At 47.9% G+C, this 24,829-nt stretch overlaps 1 protein-coding gene across 6 annotated transcripts in view; it reads right to left on the bottom strand.

Annotated features, from left to right (window-relative positions):
• ptpn13 (protein tyrosine phosphatase non-receptor type 13) overlaps window positions 1-24,829 on the bottom strand; it is a 358,778-nt gene that overhangs the window by 167,718 nt on the left and 166,231 nt on the right. For all 6 annotated transcript variants that reach the window (XM_085963776.1, XM_085963803.1, XM_085963794.1 and 3 more), the window contains 3 exons: window positions 20,096-20,270; window positions 8,227-8,377; window positions 5,628-5,766 (listed from right to left, as the gene is read on the bottom strand). In XM_085963776.1, coding sequence (XP_085819902.1) covers window positions 5,628-5,766; window positions 8,227-8,377; window positions 20,096-20,270 — 465 coding nt within the window. The remainder of the gene's footprint in view (window positions 1-5,627; window positions 5,767-8,226; window positions 8,378-20,095; window positions 20,271-24,829) is intronic.

Genomic DNA, 24,829 nt, shown 5'->3' with positions numbered 1-24,829 from the left:
GCGACTGGGGGGGGGAAGAGAGAGAGCGCGACTGGGGGGGGAAGAGAGAGAGCGCGACTGGGGGGGAAGAGAGAGAGCGCGACTGGGGGGGAAGAGAGAGAGCGCGACTGGGGGGGAAGAGAGAGAGCGCGACTGGGGGGGGGAGAGAGAGAGCGCGACTGGGGGGGGGAGAGAGCGCGACTGGGGGGGGGAGAGAGCGCGACTGGGGGGGGGAGAGAGCGCGACTGGGGGGGGGAGAGAGCGCGACTGGGGGGGGGAGAGAGCGCGACTGGGGGGGGGAGAGAGCGCGACTGGGGGGGGAGAGAGCGCGACTGGGGGGGGAGAGAGAGCGCGACTGGGGGGGAAGAGAGAGAGCGCGACTGGGGGGGGAAGAGAGGGAGCGACTGGGGGGGAAGAGAGGGAGCGACTGGGGGGGAAGAGAGGGAGCGACTGGGGGGGAAGAGAGGGAGCGACTGGGGGGGAAGAGAGGGAGCGACTGGGGGGGAAGAGAGGGAGCGACTGGGGGGGAAGAGAGAGAGCGACTGGGGGGGGAAGAGAGAGAGAGCGACTGGGGGGGGAAGAGAGAGCGCGACTGGGGGGGGAAGAGAGAGCGCGACTGGGGGGGGGAAGAGAGAGCGCAACTGGGGGGAAGAGAGAGAGGATGGGAAGAGGAGGGGGAAGGGGGGAGGAGAAGGGGTGGGGGGTGTGGGGGGAAGGGGGTGTGTTGGGGGGGGAGGGGGGGTTGTGAGGGGGCGAAGGGGTGTGGGAAGGGGGGTGGGGGGTGGAAAGGGAGGGGGGGAGATATACTTAAAGTACAGGAAACTTTGTGCTATCCGGCGAGCTGCTGCCTTGCCTTAAAACTGCCCTACTCTCCAGAGTTAATGTTGAGAGGTACGGAGATTCTTATCTCCGTATTTGACAACAAACACTGTTGCTTAGCAACAGCTTCTAAACACTGGGTGTGGCCCTAAAACTCTGCAGCTAAAGCTGTTGCTATAGCTACAGACCTTGCACAGCTTGACTGTTCAAACAAAGGAAAATAAACAAACAAAGAATAAAAAACGGCTGCTGATTTTTGTGGTGGCTCCAGATTGCCGGATAGCTCACCTCCGGATAGCACAAAGCTTCCTGTACTTATAAAACATTTTTGGTAAATCTTTCTATAACATACACTTTACAACCTCACCAATCTTTTTATTAAAAAAGGGGTCCTCACCTCTCAGTGTTGTATCACAAACAATGGCCGCCGCTTGCTTTTCAGTTGGAAAGATTAGGCCTCGCCCACACAGCCGATTGTCTGTCTCGGTCACCAGGCCCCGATTTGGAGCACAGAAGCCCCACCCACTCTATGTTCCTGTACTAAGATGGCCGCGCAGGCACTCTGTTACACACTGAATCAAAATGGCGTCGCACTGAAACTTTTCACCCTCCTTGACAAAGATGGCTGCCGTTAACCTGGGGCTGTCTGCAGAAGAAATTTCCTCAGCTGCAAACACAGGATCTTCAGATTATTATTCGGGGCTTGCGGTTTACCCCAGTTGCTTATGAAGCCTCCCCACCTACTGACCCTGGGAATGGAGCTGAGGCAGCACACCCTGTCTCCTCTGCCAGTGTTTGTCTCTGCCTAGGCCGGGAGCCTGGGTCTGGAGTTGCACTGCTGGCAGTTGGAGAAGCCTAGGCCCCGGGCCTGGAAAAACGGTGAAAGGTAGGAGAATTATAGAGGTTAGAGAAAAGATTTACAAATTAATTAACTTTTTTAAAAAACAATTTGTGTTTTAAAAGCAACTTTTTTTTGCTGGAAATGTAGATTTGAAAAGAAACACGCAGAAAGCGGGAAAAAGAAATGAAAAGTTTAGAATCAAGATGGCGGCGACTCACCTCGGTTCAGAACGATAAGGCCCACCCACACACGCGCTGATTGGTCGACCGCCAGGTCACCAAAGCGTAGGATTGGTCAATCGTCCCGTCACTCGACTGTAGGAGGGCCCGGCTGCACGCGCCAGCAACCTGGCGTACGATTGGTCGACCTCGAAGTCACTCTGTCGCTAATGAGCGGATAATGAGATGCTAATGAGCGGAACGTTGAACGTTTTTCGGATACCGCGGGCGCGATTTTTCGTCCGGCCGAAACGTAAATACGCTTACGACCGTTTCGGAACGGTAAGCTTTCTTTCGACGTAATGCACGCGTAGGTACGCCCTGTAACTTTCGAGCGCATAGCCGGACAGACGCACACGTGAGGAGACAGACAGACAGATAGACAGACAGACAGACACAGACAGACAGATCGATCCGTTTATATAGATAGATATATAGATAGATAAAAGACTTTTGGAGTCCCTGTTATGTTAACTGCTAATCTATACTCATATACTCTCTCTTTACTCCTTTTATTAGCTCTCTTCTGTACTTTCTATATTCAGCTTTGTTCTCTACTGGATTATGCACCTTACATTTGTCATAAGCCTCCTTTTTCGGTCTCATTTTAATTTCTATATCTTTTGTCATCCAGGGAGCTCTAGCTTTTCCCCTTGTGGGAATGTGTCTAGTCTGTACTTAAACAATCCCCCCTTTGAAGGCTTCCCATTGTTCAATTATTGTTTTGCCTACCAATTTTTGATTCCAATCCATCCGATCCCTTTTGAACTCACTGAAGTTAGCCATCCTCCAGTTAAGTATTTTTACATTCGTTTGTTCCTCGTCTTTTTAGTAAGTAAACATAAAAAAAGGAAATAGGAACAGGAGCAGGCCATTTGGCCCCTCGAGCCTGCTCCGCCATTTAATGAAATCATGGTTGATCTGATTTTGGCCTCAACTCCACTTTCCTGCCCGCTCCCCATAACCCTCGACTCCCCTGTTGCTCAAAATTCTGTCTATCTCAGCCTTGAATATATATATATATATATTTTCCTTAACTATTCTAAACCTGATGAGATTATGATCACTGTTTCCCAAATGCTCCTGCACTGAAACATGCTCTTTCCCCAGAAGCAGATCCAGCACTGCTTCCTTCCTCATTGGGCTGGAAACACACTGATCAAGAAAATTCTCTTGTACACATTTAAAAATTACTCCCACACTTTGCCCTTTACACGGTTATTATTCCAGTCTATATTAAAGATAATTGAAGTCCCCCATTATCACTACTCTGTAGTCCTTGCATATTTCTGTAATTTGCCCGCAAATTTGTTCCTCTATCTCCTTCCCAGGGTGGCCTATAGTGTACACCCAGTAGTGCAATAGCTCCTCTGGTGTCACTTTATTCTAACCAAATAGATTTTGTCTGTGACCCCTCACATGCATTATCCCTCTCCAGTGTTATAATAGTATTTTTGATCAATACTGCCACCCCCCTCCTTTTTTTCTTTCCCGAATATCTCGTAGTCAGGAACATTAAGTTCCCAATCCTCCCCTTCTTTGAACCAGGTCTCCGTTATTGCCAGCATATCATAGTCCCATGTGGCAACTTATGCCTATAACTCACCAATCACGTTATGTGCATTTATGCACATGGACTCCAAACCTATTTTAGACTGCCTCCCATTTGGCCCCCGTCTGATCCTCCTATTTCTGAACTATTCTTTACTCTAGTGATATTTGTCTCTCCCAGCCCTATGTTCACCTTGTTTCTCCTCTCTAATGTTTCATCCTGTAGCCCATTCCCCTATCAAGTTAGTTTAATCCCTCCCCCAGTTCTGTTGAGGTGCAACCCGTCCACCTTGAACATGTCCTTCCTGCCCTAGAACTGGTCGCAATGCCCCAGGAATCTGAAGTCCTCCCTTCTGCACCATTTCTCCAGTCATGCACCTGCCTTGTCCTACTATTCCTATACTCACTAGCGCGTGGCACTGGGAGTAATCCAGAGATTACTACCTTTGAGGTCCTGCTCTTTAATTTTCTCCTGAGCTCCTGAAACTCTGCCATCAGGACCTCAACCCTTTTCTTTCCTTTGTCATTGGTTCGCACATGGACCACGACTTCTGGCTGTTCCCCTTCCCACCCTCAAAATGTTCAGCCCCCTCTCAGTGATCTCCTTTAGTTATATTTGTAGTAATTTGCTGTTCACCCCAACAGCACAATGGAAATATTTTCACACCACACCTCAGTTAACACAGTTCGAATATAGTTAGCTTGGAAGATATTAAAGTAAAACTACTGCAAATGCCTGCTTCAGTACAGTTTAAATTTTATATAATAAAACTGAAGGTTTATAAACAATCTAATACCCAAGAACTTGAAGATTTTGGATACAATTTTAAAGAAGGTTTATAAATATTTTTAATCCAGGCACCAGATATTGGACAGTACTGGATCACAAGGCATGCAAGGACTCAACTCAAAAGCAGTAACACCGTAAGTCACAAAACAATTCTCAAATAAAAATAATGAAGTAAATCTGTGTGATACAATGCACCGTTTATTCAAAATCTGCAATTTTTATGCCATTTTAAAATTATTCAGTTGTCAAGTTATTGTAGACATTTCCTCCAAAATTCTGTTTGATTTTTTTCTTTATTCAAATCATCTATAATATTGGTATGGGTTTTGCTGTACTAATAATGGCGAGGCGGTCAGCGCTCACCGTTGTTACTGGGTAAAACTGACAGAAACTTCTGGAGTCTGCACATGTGCAATTAAACGTGGAAATCGGGAGTTGCCGTCAGAGATTCCCTGCTCCTCCACAGCATGAGCTGTTGCAGTCTTCGCCAATGGAATCTGCACAGAAGTCATTGTTAAGGGGTGAACTTAAACTAATTACCCACTATTATCGCACTAAAGACCGATGAAAAACGTAAGCATTTTTCAAACACGAGTAACTGAGTTTTTAAATGGCATAGTAAGTCATAATTACTGTTAAACAACCTTTCTGACCTGAAAAATTAATTTTACAAGTGTGGAGTCTCATTCCCTTAGAAGAAAATTAATGTTGCAGATTTAAAAAATAATTAAAATATGTATTTTATAATTTTGTGTTTTTCTTTTTACGTTTCTCCCTTAATCCCATGTGTATGTCCCAACCTTTATTTTACTTTCTGTACAATGATTTAAATGTAATTTATGTTTCCTGTTTTGTACTTCCTGCTTTGCCGCTGTGAGGATTCTTCAATCTGATCAGTCTCCCTGCTGCCTGTCCTGTTCACAGATTCCCTGTAGAGGGCGCCAAATTCAAACTGACATCGGAAAAGCGGAAGCCTGTGTTCTGGAACCCGCTAAAACTTTGGGACAGCTTTTTTTCGAGTCGAAAGGCAAGCGCATTTCTTCGCCACTGACCGCAAAATCCAGACCATTATAAAAGTGTACTTTTCCAAGAACTGTTCTTTTCAATTTTTCAAAACAGCAAAGACATGTAGGGGGCAATTTCAACCTAACTCACCTGGCAGGAAACTAGTGGGATCAGCTGCAATGCTAGTTTTACACCTCAGCCGATTTTACTCTCCTTTGAAGACAACAGAGAATACTATCAGGCAGGCTATAAATCCAGCATTCCACCCGATTCCGTCAGTTTCCCGCCAGGTGAGTTCAGTTAAAATTGTCCTTGTAAAATCTGAAAAGCCAGGAGTTGAGAGAGAGCAGATAAAGCAAAGAGCAAAATATTATAACATGCAGAATGTACTTGCAGCTTATTCAGAACACTACTAGATGCATACCTCTGGCTGGTAGTCCCCAAATTCAGCTTGAAGAGCTAACGAAGCAAGCAGCAAGGCTGTTTCATCATTGCAGTGTAACCTCTCTTCCAATATATCCCTCCGCAACTGTAAATAGTACTGATGCCTGGTCAGTGTGTGCCTTCATAAAAAAAGAGAGAAACTCAATTAAGTGATAAACTATCTTGAAACAAGAAATGAACAATTATTGTAAAATATTAGTTCTGTGATTATTTTTCTTTTACTGTCCATTCCAAAATTCAAGACAGCAGGATTTAGGTGGCACAGCAGAACAAGTACACTATTCTTGGGAAACAAGTTGAAATAGAATGAAAGCTCCCCTCCTTTGACAACTGGAAGGGACCTACACGGAACTAATTTGGGCAGTCTTCATTTCAATTTCTACCAGTGCATAAAGCTGCTACAATTTAGAATTGAGTGGCACAAAATTGTACAGAAGAATGTGTACCACAAATATAGTCAGAGGCCCAATGGTTATAATGATTGGGTGGTGCAATGGGTTAGAACGCTGCCCTTTCATTTTAGAATCATGAATCCAGCCCAAACATATGGAATGAAAGTCTCCCCTTTCTGTTCAATAAAAGGGTCGTAACTGAAATTTATTTTGACATCCTTAACCCATTTCCTGTGGATGAGATTTCATAGAACAAAACTACTCAGAATTCAGCACTAAACCAGCAATCTCTGACAGGGAGACCACAAGGAATGATGGTTAGATATATTGAAAAAAATTGCATTGGTGCTTTGCCGAGCCTGGGGCAGAGTAATGGAAGTTTTACTATGTATCCAACCTTGCTATATCTAATCTGAGAGTGCAAAAAGTAGGAAGGTGTTTAATTCTCCTGCACCAACATCCCTACACCTTGATGAGCACAAACATTTAGCAAATTAAGAAAAAACTTACACTGATACCAAATGCTGTGTTTTACTTTGGGGGAGGGGAAGAGAGTAGGAATGGACTGCTCTGTTACAATTGTGGAATGCAAGTTACAGTGCCACCAAATGCCTGCAGGCTTCATTTCTTTTGAAGATTTCAATACATATAGGCCTAGAAATTGGGTTGGGGCGCCAAAGTGGCGCAAAAGTCGCCTGAGCGCAGGATTTAGCGCAGCGTTTGAGGCTTCAGCGATCGTCAGATATTCAGTTTCATTGCCCCTCGAGGGACACGGGGCGAGGCTCGAGGCGCTCCGCGTCCCTCTTAGGGCGCTGAAACTGAATATCGCAGCGCAATGTGCCGCAGCGCTGCGGTACTGCATGCCTTCCTCCCACTGTTAAGGGGGAGGTGCCTGCAACAGCGCGATCCCCGCTCGCGAATGCCGGCAAACGAGCCCGGCACCAAGGAGAAGTGCCAGGCTCTTGGGAAACAGCCGGCAATGCCGCGGGGGGGGGGTTTAGGAGGCCGGGGATGGAGGTGCTGGCAGGCGGCTGCCGAAAAAGGCGGCCGCCCCGCACCTCCACCTTAACTTGCGCCGCTGCCGACACAGTAAGGCCCCGTGAACCGGGCGCGGGTAGCAAACGGCGCAACCAAATATCGCGAACGGGGCGCTGCGCACACCGATGACGTCATCGGTGGCGGCGCAGCGCAAAAGGCTAACGCCACCATTATCGCCCCAACTCAATATCGCGGGAGGCGCAGCCAGTGGCGCTACAGCCACTGCCTGCCTCTTTAGGCGCTAACAAGTGGCGCTACTCACCCAATTTCTCCCCCATAGTCTCTTGGTACTACACTTGGTATTTCAATGAACAGCAGGGGGTGCAGGGAACTGCGGCTCAGTGACTGAATATCACATTGGAAATGCTGCAACTGTGGTCTCCCCATTTGGAGAGTGGAGCAAGAGGAGAGAAGCTACCTTATGCTTATTGAAGCTTCTTCGTCTTAAAATAGTTATATTATTTTTAAGCTGAAATGTATTCAGATCTCTACATTAATATATACTTAGGGATTAAGCTATTAAACCAGGCAGGTGAAAAAATAAGTTTCTAATGAACAAAGAACAGTGGAAATGCATAATTATGACAAAATAATATTGTGCATTTTAATTGGGGTGGAGCAGGATTCTAAATCTGACCATTTTTTCCAAGTGATAAATTATAGCGAATATAGAATGATACAACACAGGAGGCCATTTGACTCATTGTGTCTGTGTTGGCTCTTTGAAAGAGCTATCCAATTAGTACTATTCCTTGCTCTTTTCCCATAGTCCTGCAAATTTTTCCCCTTCCAGTATTTATCCAATTCCCTTTTGAAGTTATTATTGAATCTGCTTCCCTCACCCTTTCATGCAGTGCATTCCAGACCATAACAACTCGCGTCATCTTTTTTTTTCTTAAGTCGTCTCTGGCTCATTTGCCAATTGCCTTGAATCTGTATCCTCTGCTTGCCAACCCTTCTGCCACTGGAAACAGTTTCTCCTTATTCACCCTATATTATCATCTTTAAGTTAGTTAATCTCGCGATCTTTTAGACTAGATTTCCCATAAGTAAAGTGGGAGTACTTACTGGATTAAGTAAAGTGGGAGTACTTACTGGATTAAGTAAAGTGGGAGTACTTACTGGATTAAGTAAAGTGGGAGTACTTACTGGATTAAGCCGACATCTTCCACAAAAAATTTTATGCGGAGAAAAAGGATGAAATTTACTGTAATTCTGTTCTTTTTCTTCACCTCTTTCCATCCCTCTGGTGCCACTTTGGACAATTTACAATCAGGATCAACAAAAAGGAATTCATTCTCTAAAAAACAAAAACATTTTTGATGTCTGCTTTACTTGTTTATAAGTAGTTTTATATATTTTTGTATAATACACTTGATATGTTTGCAACTACTTTCTAACAACAATTTGCACTTATATTGCAATTTGAATGTGGATAAACATTCCAAGGCACTTCACAGAGGTGCAATTAGCCACAAATGGATGGCGAGATGAAGGAGAAAACATTAGAAGGGGTGACCAAAAGCTTGATCCAACAGGTGGGTTCAAAGAGGGCCTTAAAAGGAGGAGAGGGAGGCAGACAGATGGAGGAGTTTGGGGGGGGGGGGGGGGGGGGAGGGGGAGTTGCAGAGCATGAGCAGAGATGACTGAAGCCATGGCCACCAATGGTGGGGCAAAGTTGTGGGGGGGGGGGGGGGCGCCCACAAGAGGCCAGAGTCAGAGGAACAGAAAGCTCAGAAGAAAGGGGGCTGTAGGGCTACAGGAGGTTACAGAAACAGAGGGGCAAGGCCATAAAGGGATTTGATTGTGAGGATGACAATTTTAATTCTGAGGTGTTAGGTGACATAGAAGATAGGAGCAGGAGTAGGCCATTTGGCCCCTCGAGCCTGCTCCGCCATTCAATGAGATCATGGCTGATCATCCAAATTCAGTACCCTGTCCCTGCCTTCTCTCCATATCCCTTGATCCCTTTAGCCTTAAGAAATACATCTAACTCCTTCTTGACTATATTTAATGAATTGGCCTCTACTGCCTTCTGTGGTAGAGAATTCCATAGGTTCACCACTCTCTGGGTGAAGAAATTCCTCCTCATTGCTGTCCTAAATGGCTTATCCCTTATCCTTAGACTGTGACCCCTAGTTCTGGACTCCCCGGCCATCGGGAACATCCTTCCTGCATCTAGTCTGTCTAGTCCTGTTAGAATTTTATAAGTTTCAACGAGGGACTGGGAGCTAACATAGGTCAACAAAGACGGGGTGATGGGTGAGTGGGAATTGGTGCGGGTTAGGATACGAGCAGCAGAGATTTTGATGTTGTAAAGTTAATGGACAGTGGAGGATGGAAGGCCGGTCAGGAGCGCATTGGCACAGTCGAGACTGGAGGTGACAAAGGCATGGATGTGGGTAAATGAGCTGAGGTAGGGCCAGAGACAGGTGATTTACAGAGTTGGAAGTAGGCGATCTTTGCGATGGAGAGTATATGGGGTCGGAAGCTCAGAATGGCAAGATTTCAAACAGTCTAGTTCAGTCTGAGACAATTACCAGGGAGGGGAATGGATTGGTGGCGACGGTACAGAGTTTGTGCCAGATGCCGAAGACTATGGTTTCAGTCTTCCAAATGTTTAACTGGAGGAAATTGCAATTCCAAGACTGTCAGCGTACATGTGAAAGCTGACCTCTTGTCAGTAGATGATGTCACCACAGAGCAACATCGAGATGTGGAAGAGGCCAAGGCCAGTTCCTTGGGAGAATCTGGAGGAATGGTGCAGGATGGGTGGAGAAACCATTGCTGGAGATGCTCTGACTACAATTAAATAAGCAAGAGTGGAATCAAGCAAGAAAAATCTCAAAGAGCTGGACAATGGAGGAAAGGCACTGGAGGAGGATAATGTGGTTCGCCATGTCAAAATGAACAGAGAGGTTGAGGAGGGATAATGCACTACAGTCACAGAGGATGTAATTTGTGACTTTGTTTAGGGCTGTTTCAGTGTTGTGGCAGGGATGGAAACGTAGTTGGGGAGATTCAAAGATGTAAAAAATTATGCCTCAGGATGCCAACTTACAATTCCAAATTTTTACAAACTAGAGCAAAAAGCAAACACGTTTAGTCTCAATCATAGATATCTCTATTTACAGTGCAGCCTTAAGAAACTGCAAATCTTTATTTTGCGCTTTAAGACGCGCTACAGAATGCTCGCCAGTCCTAAAAGACCTAAAACGCAGAGGTGGACTGACCATATAGGAAATTGGGAGATTTCCCAGAGTGCCCCAGTCTCACACACACCTTCAAGGAAGTCAACAGAAATTTAAAAACATATAAACACTACACTAAAATTAAGAATATTCAGATTAGAAGGGAAGAAAAAGTCTTATGACAATTACCTTGGGTATAATTTAACCATAAAGGAACGGCAAATCCCATTCAGAGCCAGCTCCGAGATACATATTGTATGACATAGGATCTAGCACTTGGTTTCTGTCAAGAACTTTAATTAACCTTACAAACCTGATTGGTGCCTGTAACAATTCAGGTTTGCTCCCAATATTTTTTACTCACTGACACCACATAGGTGACCCCCACTCACTATGAGCTGAAGCTCAACTGCATGCATTTAGCACATGGGATAGAGCATACTGCTGGCCCAACAACTCTTCCTTTTGTTGTAAACTTGCTGCTCAACAAAAAGATGATTTCCACTACATCTCATGTCACTTCAGAAATCAGCCACACTGGCAACGTTTTGTAATAAGCTAAGCCATTAAACAAGTTTATTCAAAATAGAATTATTTACAGAATTGGGCAATATAGGGTACAGTAGCACAGTGGTAATGTTACTGGGCTAGTAATCCAGAGGCCTGGACTAATGATCTGGAGACGCGAGTTCAAATCCCACCACGGCAGCTGGGAAATTTAAATTCAGTTAATTAAATAAATCTGGAATAAAAAGCTAGTATCAGTAATGGTAACCATGAAACTACTGGGTTGTCGTAAAACCCAGCTGGTTCACTAATGTCCTTTAGGGAAGGAAATCTGCTGTTCTTACCTGGTCTGGCCTATATGTGACTCCAGACCCACAGCAATGTGGTTGACTCTTAACTGCCTTCTGAAATGGCCTAGCAAGCCACTCAAGAAACAAACTCAAGACGGACCACCCGGGAAACACTTCACTGGCTGGAGTCATACCTAGCACAAAGGAAGATGGCTGGGGTGGTTGGAGGTCAATCATCACAGCCCCAGGACATCGCTGCAGGAGTTCCTTAGGGCAGTGTCCTAGGCCCAACCATCTTCAGTTGCTTCATCAATGACCTTCCTCCAACATAAGGTCAGAAATGGAGATGTTCGCTGATGACTGCACAGTGTTCAGTGCCATTCGCAACTCCTCAGATAATGAAGCAGTCCATGCCCACATGCAACAAGATCTGGACAACATTCAGTCTTAGGCTGATAAGTGGCAGGTAACAGTCGCACCACACAAGTGTCAGGCAATTACTATCTCCAACAAGCGAGAGTCTAACCACCAGCCCTCGACATTCAACGGCATTACCATCACTGAATCCCCCACCATCAACATCCTGGGGGTCAACATTGACCAAAAACTTAACTGGACCAGCCACATAAATACTGTGGCAACAAGAGCAGGTCAGAGGCTAGGTATTCTGCAGCAAGTGTCTCACCTTCTGACTCCCCAAAGCCTTTCCACCGTCTACAAGGCACAAGTAAGGAGTGTGATGAAATAGTCTCCGATTGCCTGGATGAGTGCAGCTCTAACAACACTCGAGAAGCTCAACACCATCCAGGACAAAGCAGCCCACTTGATTGGCACCCCATCCACCACCTTAAACACTCAGGCCTAGAAATTGGGTTGGGGCGCCAAAGTGGCGCAAAAGTCGCCTGAGCGCAGGTTTTAGTGCAGCGATTGGAGTGATACTGATCGCCAGAAATTCAGTTTCAGTGCCCCTCGAGGGAGACGGGGCGAGGCTCGAGGCGCTCCACGTCCCTCTTAGGGCGCTGAAATTGATTATCGCAGCGCAACGCGCCACATGCTGCGGCACGGCACGCTGCGGTACTGCAGGCCTTCCTCCCACTGTTAAGGGGGAGGTGCCTGCAACAGCGCGATGCCCGATCGCGAGTGCCGGCAAATGAGCCCGGCACCAAGGAGAAGTGCCGGGCTCTCGGGAAACAGCCGGCAATGCCGTGGGGGGGGGGGGGGGGGGGGTTAGGAGGCCGGGGACGGAGGTGCTGGCAGGCGGCCGCCGAAAAAGTGGCCACCCCGCACCTCCACCTTAACTTGCGCTGCTGCCGGCACAGTAAGGCCCCAGTGAACCGGGCGCGGGTAGCGAGCGGCGCAACTGCGGCGTTCGCTACCAAATATCGCGAACGGGGCACTGCGCACACCGATGACGTCATCGGTGGCGGCGCAGCGCAAATGCCACCATTAGCACCCCTACTGAATATCGCCGGAGACGCAGCCAGTGGCGCTACAGCCACTGACTGCCTCTTTAGGCGCTAACAGGTGGCGCTACTCAACTAATTTCTCCCCCATACTCTCTCCACCACCGGCGTACCGTGGCTGCAGTGTGTACCATCTACAAGATGCACTGCAGCAACTCGCCAAGGCTTCTCAGCAGCACCTCCCAAACCCGCGACCTCTACCACCTAGAAGGACAAGGGCAGCAGATGCATGGGAACACCACCACCTCCAAGTCACACACCACCCTGACTTGGAAGTATATCATTGTTCCTACATCATCACTGGGTCAAAATCCTGGAACTCCCTCCCTAACAACACTGTGGGAGTACCTTCACCACACGGACTGCAACGGTTTGAAGGCGGCAGCTCACCACCCTTTCTCAAGAGCAATTAGGGATGGGCAATAAATGCTGGCCATGCCAGTGACGCCCAGATCCCATGAACAAATTTTTTTAAAAATAGGCAAGATACTGGACAGTCGAATACAGTACTAGAAGTCTGGAAACAGTGTACAAGGAGTTAATCAAATAAACCATTCAGACAACCCTTTGAATTAGAATATAAGTATACTAGCTGGGGGGGCCCGGCGTTGCCAGGGCTTTTTTGGGCCGCGCGGTTTACGGCTGGGCGCTGCCGCTCCCGCGCTCTGTGTCACTCTTTCCCTCCCTGACCCTCTCTCTGTCCCTCCCCCTCGCTCTCCCTGCCCCTCTCTCTCTCCCCCCCCTCTCTCTCTGCCCCTGTCTGTCCCCTCTCTCTCTCCCCTTCTCCTCTCCCTCTCCCCCTCTCCGCTCCCTCCCTCCCCCTCTTTTGGCACCCGGGGAAGGGCTTTGAAAATTGAGGCCAGCTGCGGTGGCCACGCGGGGCCTAGCGCTGAAGGCCCGGCCGGGCTCGCGGTTTACGGCCAGCCGCTGACGCTCCCCCGCCCGCTCTGTGTCTCGGGCCGAGCGGTTGAGAGTCCCGGCCCGAGTGACTCCAACTCACCTCCCGCTCCCGGAGCCGCAATGTGGGGGTTTGTTTGGCTGGTGCTGTCGCTGTGGGGATGAAAAAAATGGCGGCGAAGTTTCGGGTGGCTGCAGGATTAGGCCCGGACACGGAATGAAACGCCCCCCGTGACGCACCAATTGGTCAACCATCAGGTCACTGAACTGTAGGATTGGTGAACCATCACGTCAGTCAACGCTATCCCCTGTACGATTGGTCAACCATCACGTCACTCAACGCTAATGAGTGGTAGGATTGGTCAACCGCTAATAAGCGGATTTTGTCCTTTTTTTGAACGTTTTTTATAGTGTCCGAACAATTTTTGTCTGACCAAAAAGTAAATACACCTATTAGACTCCCCTAATGATCAGCTTTCTTTTGATATAACATGTGTGTAGGTACGCTCTATAACTTTTGAGTGTATAGCAGACAGACAGACAAACCAACTCTTTTATTTATATAGATACTAGCTGAAGTGCCCGGCGGTGCCGAGGCTTTTTCAAGGGCATGTTGTTGTTGGAAGAGAGAGAGGGAGAGCGACTGGGGGGAAGAGAGGGAGGGGGAGGGGGAGGGGAGGGGAGGGCGGGGGGGGGAGGAGGGGAGGGCGGGGGGAGGGAAAGGGGGGGGAAGGGAGGGGGGGAAAGGGGGGGAAGGGAGGGCGGGGGGAAAGGGGGCGGGGAGGGAGGGGGGCAGGGAGGGAGGGTCGCGGCCCCCCCCCCCCCCCCCGAGGTGAAGACCGCCGATTGCGGCTGTGCGAGACGGCCGGCGGGCCCGGTTGCCAGGGTAACCGTTGACGCTCAGCAAGCCCCGCCCCCCGGCCGAGCCAGAGAGAGACGCCGCGTCTCAGCTCCTGCTGCGCGCGCACCCTTTAGTAAGGTAGCGGCGCTGGGCTGAGGCCGGCCCCTGCAGCCTTCGAGTGGGGCCGGGAGGTGCCTAGCTCGGGCGTGGGTGCGGAGGAGAAGCCGAGGCTTCGAGGCCTACCTGGAAAAACGGGGAAAGGTAGGAAAATTAATGAGATTAGATAAGCTAATTCGTTTCTAAATCATTTTTTTAAAAAACAATATGTGTTTTAAAAGCAACGTTTTTTTTAAAGACGCAGAAAGCGGGAAAAAGAAAGGAAAAGTTTGGAATCAAGATGGCGGCGACTCACCTCGGTTCAGAACGATAAGGCCCGCCCACACACGCACCGATTGGCCTGGCCGCACGCGGCAGCAAGCCGCCATACGATTGGTCGACCTCGAGGTCACTCTGTCGCTAATGAGCGGATAATGAGATGCTAATGAGCGGAATGTTGAAGGTTTTTGGGATACCGCGGGCGCGATTTTAGCCCGGCCGAAACGTAAATACGCTTAAAACCGTCTCGGAAGCGTAAGCTTTCTTTGGAGGCAACGCGCGCGTAGGTACACCCTGTAACTTTCGAGCGCATAGCCCGCCAGACGCACAGGCGATGACAGACAGAATGACAGACAGACAGATCGACGATTTATATATAGACTAGCTGAAGTGCCCGGCGGTGCCGTGGCTTTTTCGAGGGCATGTTGTTGTTGGAAGAGAGAGAGAGAGCGACTGGGGGGAAGAGAGAGAGCGACTGGGGGGAAGAGAGAGAGCGACTGGGGGGGAAGAGAGAGAGCGACTGGGGGGGGAAGAGAGAGAGCGACTGGGGGGGGGAAGAGAGAGAGCGACTGGGGGGGAAGAGAGAGCGCGACTGGGGGGGAAGAGAGAAAGTGACTGGGGGGAAGAGAGAGAGCGACTGGGGGGAAGAGAGAGAGCGACTGGGGGGAAGAGAGAGAGCGACTGGGGGGAAGAGAGAGAGCGACTGGGGGGAAGAGAGAGCGCGACTGGGGGAGAAGAGAGAGAGCGACTGGGGGGGAAGAGAGAGAGCGACTGGGGGGGGAAGAGAGAGCGCGACTGGGGGGAAGAGAGAGAGCGACTGGGGGGAAGAGAGGGAGCGACTGGGGGGGGAAGAGAGGGAGCAACTGGGGGGAAGAGAGGGAGGGGAGGGGGAGGGGGGGAAGAGGGGAGGGGGAGGGAGGGGGAGGGGAGGAGGGGAGCGGGGAAGGGAGGGCGGGCGGGGAAGGGAGGGCAGGGGGAAGGGGAGGGGGGAGGGAGGGGGGGGAGGAGGAGAGAGAAGGGGGGAAGAAGGGGCGGGGGGAGGGAGGGGAGGAGGAGGGAGGAGGAGAGAGGAGGGGGGGAGGGGAGGGGGGAGAGTCCACGAGCTCCCTGATCCCCGTCCCCCTAAACTCCCGAGCCCCCTGATCCCCACCCCCCGAACTCCAGAGGTTGGCCCCCCAGAGACTCGCACCCCCACCCCCGAGGCTCGCCCACCACCCACCCACCCCCGAGGCTCGCCCCCCCCCCACCAACCAAGCACCGAACTCCGGAGGCGCGATCTTCCGAGCACCGGCCTCCCGAGCTGGCTTCAACATTGCGACTGTGCGAGACGGCCGGAGGGCCCGGTTGCCAGGGTAACCGTTGACGCTGACCAAGCCCCGCCCCCCGGCCGAGCCAGAGAGAGAGACGCCACTTCTCAGCTGCTCCTGCTGCGCGCGCGGCCCCCCCTCCCCCCGAGGGTCGCGGCCCCCCGAGGTGAAGACCGCCGATTGCGGCTGTGCGAGACGGCTGGCGGGCCTGGTTGCCAGGGTAACGCTTGACGCTCAGCAAGCCCCGCCCCCCGGCTGAGCCAGAGAGAGACGCCGCGTCTCAGCTCCTGCTGCGCGCGCACCCTAGCGGCGCTGGGCTGAGGCTCGGCCCTCCAGCCTTCGAGTGGGGCCGGGAGGTGCCTAGCTCGGGCGTGGGTGCGGAGGAGACGCCGAGGCTTCTTGGCCTACCTGGAAAAATGGGGAAAGGTAGGAAAATTAATGAGATTAGATAAGTTAATTACTTTCTAAATCATTTTTTTTTAAAACAATATGTGTTTTAAAAGCAACGTTTTTTTTTAAGACGCAGAAAGCGGGAAAAAGAAAGGAAAAGTTTGGAATCAAGATGGTGGCGACTCACCTCGGTTCAGAACGATAAGGCCCGGCCACACACGCACCGATTGGCCCGGCGGCACACGCCAGCAACCCGGCGTACGATTGGTCGAGCTCGAGGTCACTCTGTCGCTAATGAGCGGATAATGAGATGCTAATGGACGGAACATTGAAGGTTTTTGGGATACCGCGGGCGCGATTTTAGCCCGGTCGAAACGTAAATACGCTTAAAACCGTCTCGGAAGCGTAAGCTTTCTTTGGAGGTAACGCGCGCGTAGGTACGCCCTGTAACTTTCGAGCGCATAGCCCGACAGACACACAGGCGATGACAGACAGAATGACAGACAGACAGACAGACAGACAGACGTACCGATTTATATATATAGATAGATAGATAGATAGATACAAGACCATAAGAATTAGGAGCAGATGTATGCCATACGGTCCCTCGAGCCTGCTCCACCATTCAATAAGATCATGGCTGGTCTTCAACCTCAACTCCACTTTACCGCCCGATCTCCATATCACTTGATTCCCCTAGAGTTCAAAAATCTGTCTATCTATCTCAGCCTTGAATATATTCAACGATTCAGCATCCACAGCCCTTTGGGTAGAGAATTGCAAAGATTCACAACCCTCTGAGTGAAGAAATTCCTCCTCAGCTCAGTATTAAATGGCCTACCCCTTATCCCGAGACTATACCCCCTAGTTCTAGACTCTGGAGTCACGGGAAACATCTAACCTGTCGATACCCCTCAGAATCTTATATGTTTCAATGGGATCACCTCTCATTCTTCTAAACTCGAGAGTATAAGCCCAATCTACTCAATCTCTCCTCATAGGACAACCCTCTCATCCCAGAAACCAATCTAGTGAACCTTCGTTGCACCGCCTCCAAGGCAAGTATATCCTTCCTTAGATAAGGAGACCAAAACTGTGCACAGCACTCCAGGTGTGGTCTCACCAAAGCCCTGTACAATTGTAGTAAGACTTCTTTACTCTTGTACTCCAACCCCCTTGCAATAAAGGCCATCATACCATTTGCCTTCCTAATTGCTTACTGTACCTGCAAACTAAAACTCGGTGTTTCCTGTACGAGGACACCTAAATCTCTCTGAACACCAACATTTAATAGTTTCTCACCATTTAAAAAATATTCTGTTTTTCTATTCTTCCTACCAAAGTGAATAACCTCACATTTCCCCACATTATACTCCACCTTCCACCTTATTGCCCACTCACTTAACCTGTCTATATCCCTTTGCATGCTCTTTGTGTCCTCCTCACAGCTTACTGTCCCACCTAGCTTTGTATCGTCAGAAAGCTTGGATACATTACACTCGGTCCCTTCATCTAAGTCATTCATATAAATTGTAAATAGCTGAGGTCCCAACACTGATCCTTGCAGCACCCCACTAGTTACAGCCTGCCAACCTGAAAATGACCCGGTTATCTCTAATCACTGTTTTTTGTCAATTAACCAATCCTCTATCCATGCTAATATATTACCTCCAACCCCATGAGTCCTTATCTTGCATAACAACGTTTTCTGTGGCACCTTATTGAATGCCTTTTGGAAATCCAAATATACTATATCCACTGGTTTCCCCTTTATCTAGCCTGCTAGTTACATCCTCAAAAAAGTCTAATAAATTTGTTAAGCATGATTTCCCTTTCATAAAACCATGTTGAGTCTGCCTAATCATATTGTGATTTTCTAAATGCCCTGTTACCACTTCCTTAATAATGGATTTCAACAATTTCCCCGACAACTGTTGCCAGGCTAACTGGCCTGCAGTTCCTTGTTTTCTCTCCCTCCTTTCTTGAATAGCGGGGTCACATTTAATACCTTCCAGTCTACTGGGACCGTTCTAGAATCTTGGGAAATTTGGAAGATCACAATCAATGCATCCATTATCTCTGCAGCTACCACTTTTGGAACCCTAGGATATCATGTCATGGGGATTTGTCAGCTTTTAGTTCCATTAGTTTCTCAGGTACTTTTTCTCTACTGATCTTTACTTTACATTCTTCACTCTCACTAGCCCTTTGCTTCCCCATTGTTCATAAAGAAGTTGAGATGAAATACTTCTCAAAAAGAAATAAGCAAAGTTGTTTCTCAGCAAAAACAGTCTTTGTACAGATTACAGTTAAGAATAACTTTACAGAGCTTAATTCATCTCTGTGCGTTGCAGCAAGACAAACCATACAGAATCAAAGTTGCCTGTTCTGTAACATTTATGTCCAGGATTCCACTTTGATCTACAGGTAGTTTCCTTTTTGCTCATTTTCATCAGCCTGTCGGGATGAGATTGCAGGGCAAATATACTATTCATGAAGCAATCCCACAAGGTACTGAGGTATGAGCTATCAAATTAAATTAATGGACAACCTATAGGAACAGTTAACAAGAAGTGTTTTATCATACAGTTTTCAACAACTTTGCAATCAGAACATTAGCATGTCAAAATACAGCGTCACTTCACAGAGGTACCGTGACAGTAACCTAACATCTCATCTCCAAACAAAAATGCTGCTGTTTAATGAAGTAGTAACCTCCATTTTGCGTGTGGTGTTTAAAACTGCTATTTAAAAACTAAGCAAAAAATCAGAAAAGCCACAGACAAGATGTCATTTTGGTTTATACTGGTGGAAAACTGAGGGGGAATTTTGCCAGCCCCGGGGAGGCGGGTATGGAGGTGGTACTGCCGGGAAAATGGCAGAAACTGGGAGCGGATAACAAACCCGCTCCCAACCCGCCTCCGTGCCATCTTCCCGGGAGGCGGGTTCCCGAGTCGCGCAGGGACCCATCTCCTCGAGGCGGGAAGGGGATTACAGCCATTTAACTGCCTGTTAACAGGCAGTTAAGAGGCTTATCCCCATTTTACCCCTGCAAGTGCGGGCTCCCCGACGGCTGCGAACCTCGCCAGGGTCAGCGAGGCAAGCAGTGGGTCTGCGGGGGTGAGTCCACTGCGGAGGTGAGTGATGGGTGCAAGTGTGGACAGGTAAGTATGAGAGGTGAGTGTAAAGTGTTAGAAAAAGTTTACTTACCTTGGTTTCTTCCTGCAGGCTTCAACCCTTGGGGATCCGGAGATGCCTCATCTCAATGGCAGAGATGACAGAACGCCTGCTGCATTCTCAAATGCAGCAGCCATCTGATTTCTGCTGAGGAAAGAGGTTTGGTGAGTCTTCAGTACAAGGGCTCACCTTAGAACACAGACAATTCATCTGTGAAAATTTTTTGACAGATGAAACGTCATACGCTGATGTCCTGCGTCACCGCTTTCCCTTAATTGGCCATGCTAAGCCCGCAGGGCGGGCTTAACAAGGTCAATCAAGAGAAAATAACATGGATTGGCTGGACGTCATTAGGGGCGGGACTGAAACCCAAAAACCAGCAGTCGCGCCCCCATTGACAAAATCCAGCCCTGAATGTCTATCTCCCATATCTCAATATCTAGCTGGTACAGAAAATGTACAAACACTAGCCATCCAAAGAATTGCCACTCCAATACTCAAACCTCAGCTCTTTGCTGTGAATATCAAACACAGAAAACCAATAATTATAAACTACAACTTTTAACAGATATCCACGTACCTTTTAAATATGCCAAGAAAAAAAAATGATGTTCCACCAGTCCAATGTGAGCAACTACCATATCAAACACATCCTTGCATATTGACTTGGTGTCACAGGTCAACTCCAGGCATTGTCCACTTAGCAGCATGATGTTCACTTTACGACGAATGTCCTCACCCTTGCCATTCTTTGTCTGTAATCATACATTAATGAACACCATTAACTAGAATATTTTTTTGGAACAAGAGGTTATAGAACAAGGTGAGAAAATGAGTTGATTAATACACTGTTCATTTGTCTGAATTCAAGCAAATGGGTTTTCACCTGTTTAGAACCCCAATCTTTGTTGCATAAAAATAAATCTTAAATGGCTGTGACAGTCTGTTAAAATATAATCAGCCAGATATTAAAAAGACAATTTACATGCCTGTGAACAGTACAAAGTGACAGTCAACAGATGCTTACAAAAATGTACACGTGCACAACTCAACAGCCCATTTTTCTGCAAAATAAATCAATTTATTTAAACTAAGTTGCCAGTGTTGTAGCTGTACTGGAACAGCTTAGTGAGAGGCACGGCTAGATCTGGAGCATAGGTCTTCAGCACTACAGCCGGGATGCTGTCAGAGACCATAGCCTTTGCTGTGTCCAGTGCATTCAACCATTAACAAACGTAAAACAAGCTTAACCCAAATTAAATTTCAATCAGTTTGGTTCTTCCAATGTCTGATTCTCTTTCAAATATGTTATCTCCTGCTGATGGTTCATTTTCAAGTTAAGAATCATTCTAGCCAAACACCATGGGCCGGAATTTGCGATTGGAGGCGTACCTCCGGAGTATGCCTCTGACCTGGAAAAAAAAATATGAACCTACCTGCTGGCTCCTGGGCTTCGGAAACTTCAGGCCTTGGGCCTGCAGGCGTATGCCTGTGTAAAGGCCCACGGATACCAGGGACGCAGGCCCAAATAATTAAATAATTTATATAACTGCAATAAAAATAAATGTTCCCATTTTCACATTTAATTAAAAGTCCCTTTAAGGAAGCGGTTACAATAAAAATTTAATATTCTGAAAAATAATTTTAAATATTTTAATCTGGGCCAAAATTTACATAAACTAATTTTAAATATTTGTGGATGATTTTTAATTTAATGACACGTAATTTGCGACCCCTACAGGTACATATGAGGTGTGTACGCGCCCCGTAAGGGCTGCGCAAGTTCCGGGTTTTCGCGCGCGAAAACCCAGAACTTGCGATGTCAAGAATCTTCTTTACAGATCCTCCACATCCCCGGGAAAAGGGAATCCGCGGGCGGAGAGTTGGGCTATTTGCCCAACTTCTGCCCAACAAATGCCCATGAAATTCTTATGCCTGGTAAAAGCAGCGTAAGAGTTTAAAAACATTTTAATATGATAAGGCAGGATCTGGCCAATGTGGACTGGGATCAGCTACTTGAAGGAAAATCCACATCGGAGCAATAGGAGTCTTTCAGAAAGGAAATTGAGAGAGTACAATGGCAACATGTTCCCGTAAAGGTCAAAGGTGGGACCAACAAGCCCAGGGAACCTTGGATGTCAAGGGATATACGAGAATGGATTAGGAAAAAAAGGGGGGCTTTTGGCAGATACAAAGGACTAAAGACAGAGGAAGCCCTAGAGGAGTATAAAAAGTGCAGGGGATACTTAAAAAAGAAATTAGGAGAGCGAGGAGGGGCCATGAAATAACACTGGCGAGCAAAATAAAGGGAAATCCTAAGGTGTTTTATAAGTATATTAAGGGCAAGAGGATAACTAGGGAAAGAGTAGGGCCCATTAGGGACCAAAGTGGCAAGCTGTGTGTAGAGCCAGAAGATGTAGGTGGGGTTTTAAATGAATTTTTTGCATCTGTGTTCACTATGGAGAAGGACGATGTGGACATAGAAATCGGGTAGGGGGACTGTGATATACTTGAACATATTAGCATCGAGAGGGAGGAGGTACTAGCGGTTTTAGCAGGCTTAAAAGTGGATAAATCTCCAGGCCCGGACGAGATGTATCCCAGGCTGCTATGTGAGGCAAAGGAGGAGATTGCAGGGGCTCTGACACAAATTTTCAGAACCTCTCTGGCCACAGGGGATGTGTCAGAGGACTGGAGAACAGCTAACGTAGTACCATTATTCAAGAAGGGTAGTAGGGATAAACCAGGGAATTACAGGCCAGTGAGCCTATCAGTGGTAGGGAAATTATTGGAAAAAATTCTGAGGGACAGAATTAGTCTCCACTTGGAGAGGCAAGGATTAATTAGGGATAGCCAGCGTGGCTTTGTCAAGGGAAGATCATGTCTGACCAATTTGACTGAATTTTGAGGGGGTGACTAGGTGTGTGGATGAGGGTAGTGCAGTGGATGTGGTTTACATGGATTTCAGTAAGGCTTTTGATAAAGTCCCGCATAGGAGACTGGTCAGGAAGGTAAGAGCCCATGGGATCCAGGGTGCCTTGGCATATTGGATCCAAAACTGGCTTAGTGGCAGAAGGCAGAGGGTGATGGTCGAAGGTTGTTTTTGTGACTGGAAGCCTGTGTCCAGTGGGGTACCGCAGGGATCGGTGCTGGGTCCCTTGCTGTTTGTGGTCTACATTAATGATTTGGATGTGAATGTAAAAGGTATGATCAGTAAGTTCACAGATGACACGAAAATTGGTGGGGTGGTAAATAGCGAGGAGGGAAGCCTCAGGCTACAGGACGATATAGATGGGTTGGTCAGATGGGCGGAACAGTGGCAAATGGAATTTAACCCTGAAAAGTGTGAGGTGATGCATTTTGGAGGGACTAACAAGGCAAGGGAATACACAATGAATGGTAAGACCCTAGGAAAGACAGAGGATCAGAGGGACCTTGGTGTGCATGTACATAGATCCCTGAAGGCAGCAGAACAGGTGGATAAGGTGGTTAAAAAGGCATATGGGATACTTATATTCTATGCCTCGGCTAATGAAGGCAAGAGCAGGGAAGTTATGATGGAGCTGTACAAAACGCTGGTAAGGCCACAGCTGGAGTACTGTGTGCAGTTCTGGTTGCCACAATATAGGAAGGATGTGATTGCTTTGGAGAGGGTGCAGAGGAGATTTACCAGGATGTTACCTGGGCTGGAGTGCTTCAGCTATGAAGAAAGACTGGACAGGCTGGGGTTGTTTTCCTTGGAGCAGAGAAGGCTGAGGGGGGACCTGATTGAGGTGTACAAAATTATGAGGGGCATAGGTAGGGTAGATAGAAAGGAACTTTTCCCCTTATTAGAGGGGTCAATAACAAGGGGGCATAGATTCAAGGTAAGGGGCAGGAGGTTTAGAGGGGATTTGAGGAAAAACCTTTTCACCCAGAGGGTGGTTGGATACTGGAACTCACTGCCTGAAAGGGTGGTAGAGGCAGGAACCCTCACAACATTCAAGAAGCATTTGGATGAGCACTTGAAATGCCATAGCGTACAAGGCTACGGACCAAATGCTGGAAAATGGGATTAGATTAGACAGGGCTTGATGGCCGGCGCGGACGCGATGGGCCGAAGGGCCTCTTTCTGTGCTGTATAACTCTATGACTCTATGACATAAAAATACATTTTTTCAATCATTCATGCATTAAAAAACTGCAGTAAGGGAAGTTTATTTTTAGCCCCTTTAAAACATTTACATTTATTTTTCAATAAATTAAATTTTTGTTTTAAATATTTAATTAAATGCCACTTTAATTAATTTTAAATATGTAATATTTTAATTTATTTGATATGTAGATATATTTTTTGGGATATTCCCATTCATGCTTATGGGGTTTCCATACATACAGAATCTCCATAAGTATGAATGGGGATTCCCTTCTTTCATTCGTTGGGCCAGCCCACGTGATCTTGGGGGCGCTTGCGAACTGCCTGTGCCCCTGGGCTACGTGGGCCTCTACCCATGGGTACCCGGAGAGGCCCAGGACCGCGAATCTCCGTAATTCCCGGTACGCGGGCATTTTATTTGCGGATCGGAGGCATTTCCCCATGGGAAGCCTCCAACCGCAAATTCAGGGCCAATATTTATATTAACCCTTACGCTGGTGAAAGTAGGCCCTATACCTGATTTTACCAGGCATAAGAGCTTTGTGGGCATTTGCTGGGCAGTAGTTGGGCAAACAGCTCAACTCTGCTCCAGCGAAATGATTTTTGGGTCGGATCGCATGATCTATCAAGGCGAACCTTTACAGATTGCAAGCTCCGGGTTTTCGCACATGCGCAGCTCATGTGGAAACCTGGAAATTGCGTGGCCTTTTACAAGGCTTACGATGGTGTACGCTCAGCATACGCCGTCATCGTCCCCACAAAATCCGGGTCCATATGTAACTATGAAAAAGCAAAGCAACAGCAGCCATGATGCAATCTTTCCAGTTAACTGATGAACACAAATGCATAATGCAGCATCACTTTCAGCTCAATATTTCAAGCCCTGAAGTGAATCCTCAGTATCCCAAATATTGACACAATGCTGTACCTCCCTGCCCCTCACATTGGCTGAACAAACTGGATATTGCCTCCCCACCCAAGAGAGGTTTTCAGGCAGACAAGAATGCACTCCCATCCCCCGCTCTTCCCTTTCTCTCTTTCAATACCTTCTCCCATTCCATCCATCTCTCACTCCCCCCTTACCTCTCCCCACCTTTGTACTCCACCCACTCTCTCTCTTCTGTCCTCTCCCTTGTCTCCCCATTCCATTCCCTCCCTCCCTCCTCTCCCCCTTTCCCT

This window comes from Somniosus microcephalus, chromosome 2 (assembly GCF_052327205.1).
Source record: "Somniosus microcephalus isolate GS21.2 chromosome 2, FLI_Smic_1.0, whole genome shotgun sequence".
Lineage (NCBI taxonomy): Eukaryota > Metazoa > Chordata > Chondrichthyes > Squaliformes > Somniosidae > Somniosus > Somniosus microcephalus.
This window is presented reverse-complemented; position numbering and strand designations above follow the sequence as displayed.